The 12,949-nt window shown below is 55.5% G+C and overlaps 1 protein-coding gene across 1 annotated transcript in view; it reads right to left on the reverse strand.

Moving 5' to 3' along the window:
• The window catches only part of LOC119102901 (uncharacterized), a 150,188-nt gene that overhangs the window by 57,759 nt on the left and 79,480 nt on the right, over positions 1-12,949 (reverse strand). Inside the window, exon 8 of the mRNA XM_037226350.1 lies at positions 2,791-2,958. Coding sequence (XP_037082245.1) covers positions 2,791-2,958 — 168 coding nt within the window. The remainder of the gene's footprint in view (positions 1-2,790; positions 2,959-12,949) is intronic.

A 12,949-nucleotide genomic window follows, 5' to 3' on the forward strand; every position in this document is an offset into this window, starting at 1 on the left:
TTCATAGATGACAGCTTGATTGCTCACAAAGGGAACAAATAGTGAGCACTATCACATAAGCCCATCTCGAGAGCGACAAAAACAATTCGCATATTTAACCAAGCGCACGTCATTCCAAGCAGAATGGTTAGTGCAGATCTGTCGTCGCAAACATCTCATCAGTGCGTGTATTCTTTCCACATGCAGCAAACGCGCGCAACTTGAAATATACATGTTTCATGCCAGAAAATATGCCATGCTATGACATAACGCACATTACTGTATGCAGCGGCAATGACGTCGTATAGCACCGTAAGCTGATTAGCATTACCATTTAAACAATGGCTCACCCAAACTCGCATTTAATGACAACGTACGACCATAATCCAGCGTTATTCGCATTCCGGCAAATGCGTACCTAAGCTGTTTGGTTTTGACCCTTGCATCAAAGATGACACAGCAGAAAATATGTTATGAGACAATTATCAGCAATCCTGAACAGCGCACAGCGTAGCACACGAGACAAACACAGGAATAACCGCAACGATATAAGAGAGAAGAACGAAGAGGAATGACAGCAGGTCAGACCCCGCTGCAGTGTTCCGCAAATATAATTCCGCCCTCTTCATCCCATAACCGAGATAGAGACCATTCGAAATCTATTGGTTAAAGCTACGGGCAGATACCATATCTTCCCTGATTGTCGTTGCGCCCTTTTCGCCCAGAATTTGCTCTACACAAACTCAAAAAGTCGGCAACGCTTAAGCTTTCACATCGGACCTACGGAAGAAACTACATTATGGGTGTATTTCGGAACAAGGTAGTACTTAAGGTCATGCTTTTGCAGAGGCCTAACTGAACACGAAAGGCAAAACAGCCCATCTTTCATTGTTCGGCAGTCTCTGGGATTAAAGCAACCCTATTTAAAACCACAATCTTCGCGTCGGGGAAAAAGGAGACAGTTTAAGATTACAAACATTCCCAAAATGACAAAGGAAATACCACGTAAGCATACAGTATGAAATGAAAAATTTTCACTGGTGCAATATCTGTATTCGGAGCTTGCGACAGCCCTCAAACAAGTGCAGCAAGCGGGCCCAGCGGCGGCCCGATGGTGCCGCGTCTGGACAGCGTCGCTGCACCTACACATCTCCATCAGGGGCACCAGGCCAATCAACCGCAGACAGGGGGGGGGGGGGGGGGGAGGGCCGGTCCCGGCGGAGCCACCACTCCGCCGTGCCGTCCCCAGCGCGGCCGAGCCGCCACTCCGCCAGGCCGTCTCCAATTCGGCTGAGCCGCCACTTCGCCATGCTGTCCCCAGCTCGGCCGAGCCGCCTCGATGTCCTGCCAGTGGTGCCGGCCGACCACCGCTCGCGCGCGGCGCACTGAACGAGCCCGCGACCCTGGGTCAATCTGGGTCAGGCGACGTGTGCGTCCACGCCGCGCAGCACGCACCGCCGCCGGGGGCCGCCGGCTAATCACCGGTTCAGCCGAGGTTCGGGGGTGACCGCGTCCAATGCGCGGTTTTCGTGACTTTTACATTCCAAATTCGTGATGCACGCCGCGTCACGATCCGGTGGCTTGCGGCGGCGGCGGCGCGACCACCGTAATACGCCCGCCAACGTAGGAACAAACACGCCCCGCGCTCGCGCGTCAGCCGTGAACTTTGCGACGGCCGTCCGGTTGCGAGCCGGAGGTGACGAACGCCTGCCGCGCTCGCGGCCGCTGATCGCCGCGGCCAAATCCTCGCCAAGGCGAACCACGACTCATCCCCGGTGATCCTTGGCAGCGAGCGAGCCCGGAGCCCGGAGCGAGCTCCGGACTTGCGGTTCCGCTCGCAACGCGGCGGCGGCCCCAGGCGCCGGCGGCCTGTCGACGAGCGACACCCCGCCGCGACCGCATCCCTGTCCGGCATGACCGTCGGACTCGACGGACACCACGACGACTCACGTTCCAGCAGAACAAACGAGACACAGACTCTGTCCGGACTTCAACCAGCTGTTCGCCGGCTGTTCGACTGTGAGAACCGGCGGCTCTGGCCGATCTCGGTGTGAGAGCACCAGGCTGTCCGACTGTGAGAACCGGCGGCTCGGGCCGATCTCGGTGTGAGAGCCGGCCGGTTCGACCGCCCGAAAGCGGCAGGGAGGCAGGACACACCGGCGCGGTCACACCAGAAATGCCGCTCGCCAGGCCCCGGCACCGGCAGGACGACCAGCGCTCAAACATTCAGAACAGGCGCGCCGCTGTCAAATGCGCCGCCACATTAGACTGGGCTGTGCCGCGTGTGCAGCTGACGTTAGCCGACTCTACGGCAACCGGCGACACGGCGCAGCTTCACAAAGAACTTCTAAGGTCTCCAAGCGAGTGAAGAAACACAATGCTGCACCCCAAATCGGCGTATCTTAGAGCAAAACATGTCCGCTTTAATCTGGTGTGCAGTTTCGCATTCCGAGAAGGAATGTCAACTGCCATGCACTGTCAACAGTCTGCACTGCCTACTCTTTGTCCACGGAGCGCCTTTCTGCAGCCTTGAGCTCACCGTAAACGCGGTGTGATAGCAACGCATCCGATTCAGCAGAGGTTGTCGGGTGCTGCGGAACTAGTAAGAAGAACAAGACCACGTCCGAGAGCTTCCATACGCGTTGATGAGCCTATTGATACCTGGCCACCGGTCAGGCCTGGTGTAGACCTCCTAGGGTCCTCCTGGGTTCCCAGACGTGGCCAACATCCACACGTCAGGTCGCGGAATCCTCAGCCCAGACACGGACACGGCCGCGGCGCCGACTCTGCAGCCGTGCGCCGCGGACTCACCAGCTGGCGGACGTGGGCGCGCTGGGACTCGGCGGCGGCGAGCAGCTGTGCCGACAGCGCCGCCTGGCGCAACTGCAGCTGGCCGTGCAGCTGGCTGAAGTGGTCGTGGATGGTGTCCAGCAGGCACGCGGGGTCCAGCGTGTCCGCCGCCGGCGCCGCACGCAGGCTCTGCAACGGCGAGGGGCGGGTCGCGTCAGGGCAGGGTCCCGATCAGAGGTCCCCAACACCGACGAAGAGGCGGCAACGATATGGGGACGAGAGCGTGCTTGCTGCGAGGGGCTATTTGGTGCCCTCTCCCGCCCCGGCGCCTAGCCCATCGCGGCTCAACAGTCGGCATGTAAGCGCCTCGCACGATGCTTCATAGCTCAGGTCTTGATGAGCGCAGCGTCAGCGGCGAGCCATCAAGTGAGGAATTGAGGAAATCAAATGAGGAAAATCAAACATCAAATTTATTTGGCAAACGTGGCCGGAGGATGGCTTTTGCCACCAAGGGCCGCATTTCAGAGTCTCGAAGGACCTGTTCCGGCCGAACCGTAACATTCCCCGGCGACGGCGGCCCGGTGCTTCGCAGCAGGGAACTCGCCGGGCCCGGATTCCCGGCCGAACAAACAGCGGTTGCGGCCGATTCCAGCACGCCTGTTGTGCGGCGATGCAGTCGCCGGGGGCGTGCGCGCGCGCCGTGTCCAGACCCGATTACAAAGCAGCGGCGCCGCCCCGTCACCCGACCAAGTGATTTCGAATGCGATGCCGCTGTGGATTACATGTGAAAATATGACGGTAAGCAGGCAGCAATGTCTGCAATCAGTTTAACTCGAGAGAATGCTGGGAGAGGCTACAGAAGGTCAACAAATAAAGCGGGCACGCTGGCGCAGCGTGAAAATGTGGTCAAGGGATGCTTGAAAGGTCTTGCCAAAGCGTGCGCAGCGCAGCATCACCGCCTAATATCACGGCTAGCACCATAATCGGTTGGTACGTGCATCACATCGCAAGGTCATTCATGACAGAATTCCCGCGGACTGGGGCTCACATGGTATGTATGGGAGCTGTTTTGCCCACAGTGGGAACTGCCACTGGCCGCTTCCGGCAAAGGAAGCCATTAGACCGAACAGCATAGGTGGAGTTGCGGTTCGTTGTCGAGCCACGACGAAGAAGTGTAGCTGGTTGAAAGCAGCCCAAGCATTCGGCGCTCCAAACAAAAAGCCTGACGTGTAGCAATCCCAACAGTCGCTACAGCCAAGAAACCTCTCATGCCTCAACCCCAGTTGTAAAACGCATGTGATACATGAAGATGAGACAACGAACGAAAAAGACGAAAAGCGATGCCAAAGTCTAAGGATCGCCTGCTTCTCCGAACATTAGCCGAAGAGGTTATTTTGGGCCCGTTTTAAAAAGCTGTAGACAGAAAAAGCGGTACATCTGTGACACATGAAGATAAGACGACGAAAGAAAAAGACGAAAAGCGATTCCAAAGTCTAAGGATAGCCTGCTTCTCCGAACATAAGCCGAAGAAGATATTTTGAGCCCGTTTTAAAAAGCTGTACACAGAAAAAGCAGCCCACCTGAGACAGATCGGCTGTCAGCGGCCCGTGTGCAGTCGCAGGGTCGGGCCATAAATCACGCCCCCAACACCCCGACCACTGGAGCCACCGCTCGGCCCGGCCAGCCACGTGCAAGCCCCGGCCGAACGTCATCGGACCGGGCCGCCGGTGTGTCGCCGCAACCCGCTGCGGCCGCGACCATCACCCTGTCCCAGACCCCGCCGTGCCGAAAATGGCGGCCGGCGTCCCGCGCCCGGCCGAGGGCAGGTCTTAGGTCGGGGCGGGTCTGAAGGAGCGGGAGGGGCGTCGGCCAACACGGCCAACACGCCCCGCCAATGCGCCAGGAACGCGAGGTCGACCGACTGTGCGGCACGGCAACAACAGCGACGCACGGCGCGCCGACGACGACAAACTGGCGACACGGTTCGCGGAAGGCAGTCGACCACCGCCGGGACTTCGTTAGCATCACAGGGCAATTTCGCGGCGCGCCGGCGTCCAGGGTCCGGGAGGGCATCCCGTTGCGTTCATCGGCGTGTTTGAACGTGACGCCAGGAACAGCGTGTGACAATTTCGCCACTATTTCGACCCGGAGGGCGGGGCGCGGCGCCACAGGTCCGCATCAGAGTGGAGATTGGAGCCGACGGAATCAAACGCACCTGGCCACGCACGAGCTGCTTGTTAAATATCCCGGCAATAACAGCTATTGTGACACATCACCCGAGCTCGATTGACTGGGCGTATTGGGTGTCGGGAGAACACTATTTCACGGGTGGTTACTAACATACGTAGATTGCAAGTTGGAGCAGCCGCTTTTTAGATGCGCGAGTGCGTTCAGATATATTAACACTTCACAGAACAGAACCACAGCTATTGGGCAATGATTCGATATCCATGACAATGCGGATGATATTAACAATCCACCGATCTGAAGCCAGGGGCGTCCGCCTCCAGTGAGGAATGCTGCTATCACACCCATAACGGGCCTGCATTTTAATTTGTAAAAAATCGAACCACTGACATCAGGCATTCAAGGTCAATGGAAGGCTCATCAGGCTTACCAAGTGTGGAAAAAAGCGGGAGATGGCGACGACGACCGGCGGACGGAGGAACAGCCGGCTAGGCAAAACCGGTGTCCAACTGGCATCTATCCCGGCCTGAGACGCGACGCGGAGACAACGGTACTGGTAAGCAGTTGGTCGTTTGTTCATGGCAATACAAAGCATGCAAGCTTACTGTGATGAATTGTCAATCCAGACACATTTCAAGAAATGCTGCCGCCAAAACCAAAGCCTTGATCTAGGAACCGTCTCCTGCAAGAAAAATACAATAGTCTGCTCCACAGGTGGCTACCCCGACCGGGTGGCGAGGAAATGAGGACACTGTTTTATAGGTGTTTCAGGCGTACAACTCTGTGGAGCTTTGACAACTTCACAGCAGCAAGAAGTTCTCTGAGGTCATGGCCTTTTGGTACTATGAGTTCAGTTTGATCTTTGTTGCCCTTTATATTACTGTCAGCATAAGCAGTCTGAACTCGTATTAAGCTGTAACAGTTTAAGAAAGACGTCGAGATGCTGTCACGCAATGTCGACAAAAGAAGCGGCTTGTTGAGCATTAGTTCTGTGCTATGTCCCGAAAAAGACATGTACACGATATATATATATATATATATATATATATATATATATATATATATATATATATATATATACATATATATCGTGTCCAATAATAAGTGGAAGTGAAGGTTAAGATGAACAGAAATCTGCCAGAAGAGGCCCAGTCTTTCGATGAGAAAAGTGGACACGTAATGGTCAACTGAGTGGCCTTTTTCGTCACAGTCGCAAGCACAAGCAGGAATCGAGTTTTGTTGTATAGTGTAATGATGTGCGTTAAGCTTCGACGTTCCTAACCTGATTTGTGTGTGTAGTATATTGCAGCATCTGGGTGCAAGTGAGAGGCATGGTGATGATTTAGTATGTTTAGTAGAGCCAAATGCTGCTTCTAAGCTAGAATGAGTCAGTTCCTAGGCTGACAGTATTCAATTTTTAGCATGCCTGGAAGTACTAGTTAAGCAACGTCATCAAACAAATATTCGCTATATTGTCCTTACTAAAGTTTCAAAGTGTGATGATCAGTGATCGTAAACACAACATGAAAAATCGCGCATTGGCTAACTGGTGCCTCCTTGATAAAGTCGTTTAGCCAGTGTCTCGCGGTATAATGAAGGTTGATAACCGTCAGAAGAAGAACTCAGAACATATAATGCCGGAGAGCCCGAAGCGCAAGGCACGTCTTATCTATACCAAGTTTTTGGCCAATTTTGTCACGTGAATGGATGAAGAAAGCCAAGGGGTCCCAATTCGAGACGTTTTTCGAATGAATTACCACTGGAAGTTGAAAAATCTGGAGAAAGGCAGCGTCATCAGCCGGCATTTCTCCGCGGTCGTCCTGTGAAATCCCAATCGCGACGTCTGCCAGGATGACGACATCGCACCCATGAGCAGCGACGCCACCTACACGATCTGACCTCGCAGGAGGAGCGACGCAGCCGCCTCATGACATCACGCCCGTCATAAGACACCCGGCAGTGTGACGTCACGGCTGATGACGTCACCCGTGACCGGCCGCCGTCACGCCCGGCGTTCCGGGGAGCATCGCTTCGCGGTCAGATCGCCGTTCCACCGGTCGGCCGTGGCCAGGCATTCGGACGCGCGTCACGGTCGCCATTAGAGCTGCCACTTTTGAGCCCGCAGGCCCGCGAAGCGTGCAGAAATAACCACGCAGACCGCAATACGACGGGCTTGAGGGCTTTTAGAACATAACATTAACAAAATTATTACAGAATTAGGCGTAACATGAGGGAATGGAAAACGCCCCATTTAAGACGAAAAAACATCCGTTCCTGAATTTTGACTTTTTCGTAACAAAGTGGCCGTGGCGAGATTTGCGTTCACTTCATTAACAAAATTATTACAAAGTCAATTATTTCATTGAATTGTGCACCACAGGCCAATCCTACGACCAAAGAACCTGGTAGGGTGACATACAATGCATGAAATGGCTGATAAACCAGTACACGTTTTACAACTAGCCAATAGTAATGACAAAGATCACCAGGCACTTCAGAGCTTAACCATATACAAATTCTCAATGACTTTTGACTTCCACTACAAACATACAGATATAGTGGGTGACAAAGGACACTTAGATGCAGCAGTCAGCTGAGCAAAACCCAAAAGGTAGGCAGTTCGTGAAAAACAGCATGTCTGAGCTGGCAATAACATCTAAAACAGCTGTATTCTAGTTTAACATATTGAGCTAAAGCTGAAATGAAAACATTTATGCGTCTTGCTCTTGCAGCATCAAATACGTTTGTCAAGCTCAGCGCCTTAATCGTTCCTATTAGGCATCACGACTCTGTCGTCTTGGGGTTTTACGACGCACTCAGCTGCTGAGGTTATATGGCAAAGAAGGTACTAAATAACCAACTGGGTCTTCAAATCCGCGTCACATTTTTGTGCCTGATCGGACCATACCTTACACTAAGCCTTTTCAACCAGCGCCTCCACATCGGTAACTCGATTAAGAAATGAATACATCAATCAAGGAAATCAAATTCAAAACTGGTTAAGCTCGTTCAATTCACGAAATATATGGCAGACATTCTGCACCCCGAGGTGCACTGGCAAACCATTCCAGATTCTTCTACTTTTGACTTTTACGCGTCATTATCGTGGATGTCGGCACAATTATACAGCATTTTTTCCCCACATCTCTCCACACATTTTTAGTGGTTGGTTAGCTGGCAGGCATCGCTGCCTTGGTCACGTCTGGCAATTAGTATCGGTTTCACAACCACGTGCAAAAAAGTCACAAATATGAGTCTCATCATGCGGATCATCCACCTTGGTGGCGACACGCAACTAGTGTCGGGTTAGGTACAGCTGCTTGTTTGAAAAAGTGGCCAGCATTTCAGTGTGGAGGCCTTTAATCGATCTTATACCAGAGCCGAGCGGCCCTTTAACGGCTGTAATCTCAGGAGACGGCACTCACCCCACAGTCATGCTCCACAGGGGAACGAGAGCCGAGCGGCCCTTTAACTGCTGTAATCTCAGGAGACAGCACTCATTCCACAGTCATACTCCACAGGGGAACCGGTCGATTGCTTACCTAGGTACGCACCCAGGTATTGCGTCAGGGGACATTGGTGATCCATACCTGTTCTATCCACACAGCGAAGTGAACATTGGTGTCTTGGGCAGACACTGGCTCACGTCATAGCACATATTTCTAGTACGGAGGAAAAAAATTGGTTCGGATGCATGTGTAGCTCCGTGCGCATGTTCCAGATTGCCTGAACTCATAGCGTATCTGCCTGGTGTGAATAAACCCCGTGTTTGGAACATGATAAGCTACTTCTCTGCTCGCTCCTACTGCATTTTTAATGAAGATGCGCTAATGCATTATGAATCACTTTGTGCGTGTAATTAGATAACAACATTTCAACTGAAAAACGAAACAGAATCTAAAGAAATGGAAGGCGAAACTGGAATGTGACTCGCCGGCTTAGGCCGACCAGTCCATAAACAATCCCCACGGGCGAAACAATCATTTTTGGGGCGACAGGGGGCGGGTTTTCGGAACATCAAGAAGTGGCAGCTCTAGCCGGCATTCGTGCAGCGTCTCTCAGCGCTGCATCACACCCTGCCCGTTCGGGGAAGGTCGGCCGACGTGTGAGGCGGCCGAACAGGGGATGGTATCGACAGCCAAGGCCAGCTGATAGCGGGGAGGGCTCCCAGGAAGTTGCCGGACGAGGCGCGGTAAGCGGGCAGTCATGCACGGGTCAGTCGACCCGGACCCACTCGCGGACAGCAAACACGCAGATTCGAATAGATAACTCATTCACGATGGATATGCTCATGGAAAGAAACGCCGATGCCAGAGAATATTCCCTGGCGCGCGCATCCAAAACACTCAGGGGTTGGCTGTCAAAGAACCCTACATGAAGCGTTGAAAGTCGGCGTGGTGAACATGGCAGGAAAATAGAGCACCAAACACCAGCTCGCTGTTCCTGTAAGGAATTCAGATACTCTGACGTCAAATCGTGGACCATGGAAAGATTGGAGACATGGAGACATGGAGCTTTATTCACGTGATAATATACACAAGCATTCCTTTGACTATGCCTAAGGGTGTACACTGAACGTCACCTGACAGGAGCCTTTTCCTAACCTCAAATCGAAGTACGTGCCCTCTAACACCGTGCAGACAGGCTGGAATCTAGCTTATATGTTATGTGTCCGGTCTGATGTTGGCTGCACAAGCGCGAGCCATACCAGGCTTTTCAAGGTAAGCGGGGCGGTCTGCGGGCAAATACCTGGTTTCAAATTGTACATGCAAGTCTTAAATAACGCCATTGCGACCGAGCACTTAATCAGCCACTTCTCGGTAATACGTCGCTGTCTTGCAATCTAGCCGTAAAATCCAGCGAGAAGCCAGTAAAGCATTTGATGTACGACAAACAGCTGACAGAACCAATTTGTTCAACGCCAAAATAACTCTTAAGAACTGAGCTACAATGGAATGCACACCTTAAGCTGCCTGCACATACAGGCTCACCCGTGAAATGGATGCAGTGTAGGAACAAACATTACAAGTTCAACTCGAACATGTACAGCGTACAACGTATCCTTAGGTACTATCCAACGTCAGTACAACCAATCCTTAGTCCCCTAAAATCTCCATGCCACCATTTCTTCAAATCTCCAGGTCACCCCTTTTTCCCCAGCCAGGCACGCTCCAGTACTAGAAACGGCCCATCACGCTCACTGATTCGCGGTGAAACCGCTAAGCAGTGAAATCCGTCACAGCGCAGGTCACAGCAGAGGCCCTTCATTCTTAAGTGTTCCAACGCCGGAGTGAGCCCCATCCCGCCACCTGGACCCATCCCCTGGCGCACACTGACCTCCCCTGACCTCTGCGTGACCTGTCAGCCCTTAACACCACATCCTCACACATCACATCCTCCTCATCACGGAAGCGCGCGACGTCACGCTCACGCTCAGCACGGCGTTTTCCGTCCGCCTCGCTGGGCTAGTGGGCCAGACCGCGGACAGAACACCGGTCGAAGTGGTGCCGCGTGTGGCCGGGCTCTCCAGGAGTCGGTGAGCGGAGCTGGACTCGTTGCGCACGAGTGCCGCCCGGCCCACCAGCGGCCCGGCAGGCCCACGCGCGCACTCACGGTCATTCCCACGGAACCGGACTGGTGTCAATGTGCTAGGCCGGCAACAACATAGTCACGGTCCTACGGCGGTCCACGTGCATCCAGTGCTGGGTCGGTACGGTATCGGTGCCACGATTAAGGGAAGCCACATCGCTGTCTGGCCCATCCAACCCATACCAGCGCCCTCTTGACCATTCTCACCCCTCCCCTCCCACTCAGCTCGTATTCGCCGTCGTCCAGCGCGGCATCCCATTTCCGCGAGCAGCGCCGCCAGAGCCCCTCACCCTTACCAGGGCCGACCGCCGGCCTGGCGCCCGTCCAGCGGCGGTAGTCGGTGCAGCGGACTGCCGGGCCGGGCCAGCACTGGAGAGAAGCGGACGGGCAGGAGACGGCGAGACGAGCGACGAGAGGCGCTCCGGGCTCACCGGGCTCAGAGCGGCGCTCCGCGGGCGACGGGGCTGCGACCGGCGCAGGGGACACTTCTAGCCGGCCATCCGCGGGGGCGGAGAGCACGGCAGCGGGGTGAGACGAACGGAGGTAACTCTTGTCGGTCCCAGACAACCAAACTTATTATTTCGGAAGCAACCCTTAAAGACAAAGCTCGGGCTTACGACGGTATCGCAAACGCGCAATGACTGCTGAATAGTTCAATATCAAGCGTCCCATTCATCAAACTGCTCACCTCATGCACGCCAGCCCATTACAAAGGTCAGCGTCATAAACCAAGAGGGCCTTTGGATTACATAACGCTGTCAGCATCACCGTCCCGCGAACGTGGCAAAGCTTCGTGAGAACCACGACACCGGTCATTTCCTTATCATCTAACGGACATAACGTAACAGAGCTCTCACGACCGGCGCGTCCGGCGCTGGTCGCGGATCTCCGGATCGCCGGGGGCGGCGGCGCGAGCCATCGGCCGGCGTACGTCACGACCGCGGTGTCGCCGGCGCTGGCGTCCCCTTCGAACCCAGCCCCACTTCCCTGTCCGGGCGGCCCGGCGCGGCTGGGACGATCGCTATCGCGGGAGGCGTGAGTCCCGCCGCGGCCTGGCGTCGCGCCCGGACACGGCCTGCCGCCACCGCAGAGCCGCCGCGGCCGCGTGACACGCACACCGGCGGCCGGGAGGGGCGGATGGATGCGGTCCGCCGCGGCATCGCGCAGCAGCTCACAGCTGCTGAGGTGGCCCATGCGAACCGTTTCGGACAAGCCTCGGCACATCACCAGCCCGAATCCGGTTACATCGCCCTTGTAGCGCGCCCTGGTTCCGTCCCCTGGCTTTGAGAGCATCGCTTTTACACAGGAGGACGAGCATCCGGCACTTGGGAGCAAGCAAGGCTGCCCATCTCAAGAGAATAGACCTCCTCCCAGATCCGCCTAGTTCAGAGCCGACAAATGAGGCCAGGTTCACAGCTGATGGCCGACAAGATTTCGTCACCCACATTGCGGTCAAGTGGTAACAAGATCTCCATCAAGAGACCACTTCACTTTTAAACGAGCCCACCCTCCCGACAGGGGCAGTATTCGCTGAACTGAGTCACTACGTCAGCACAGCGCAGCCGTGTGCGCTCCTTCGGTGCCCACTGGTCGGATAGCAGCCAGTTCCGAATTTCGACGAGATGCCTCCAAATTCCGAGAGCATAATTCCGAACGGCTCATAAACGACGAGATTCTTAACGGCTCATATATGACGAGAAAGCTCTGCGTTCGGACGCATTCACTGCATCATATATTTCCCTCGACATCTGGGACACTTGGTAGTCAGAAGGCCCACTCACCGTCCCTGCCCCCACGAGGAGGCCCGGATGTATGGCCCTCCAGCCAGGGACCCTGTTACAAAAAGTCCACGTGACCGCGCTCCAGCACCGGGAGCCCCATTCCCATCCTGTGTAACAGCACACCCACGCGGCCTCGCTCCGGGGCGGCAGTCCGCGCCGTGCTCCCGCCTGGCCGGTGGCGGCGCTCGCCCGCGACGGTGCCCATCCCGGGCGTCGGCCGGCCGTTGCGCCAGCCGGACCGGCGCGGCTGACCCGCACGTAGAAAGTCCGCCGACGTTGAGTAACCTGTCCGTCGACGTCACCAGCGGCGCCGACGCGGCAGGCCATGACACTGAGCCTCGCGGCCTCCCCCCTCGCCCTCACCACACGGCCCGCAAAACGCTCCACAAAAACCGCGCCCAGGAACGCGGTGGGGAAGCGCGACCGGACCGCGCTTCGGGTGGCTCCTCTACCCTGTCGCCGGCCAGTCATGTGCGACGCGATTGCAACACGGCCGGCCCGACCGCTGCCCGTGTTAGCCACCCAGTGGGGCAGCGCCCGCCCGGGGGCTCGGGCGGCGCGCGGCGTCCTCCCACGCCCCGCACGCGGTGGCCGGCTTTCGCGCGCCGCGCGCGCGGGCGACA

The sequence above is a fragment of the Pollicipes pollicipes genome, unplaced genomic scaffold (genome assembly GCF_011947565.3).
Source record: "Pollicipes pollicipes isolate AB1234 unplaced genomic scaffold, Ppol_2.1 Scaffold_5724;HRSCAF=6776_pilon_pilon_pilon, whole genome shotgun sequence".
In the NCBI taxonomy this organism is placed as follows: Eukaryota; Metazoa; Arthropoda; class Thecostraca; order Pollicipedomorpha; family Pollicipedidae; genus Pollicipes; species Pollicipes pollicipes.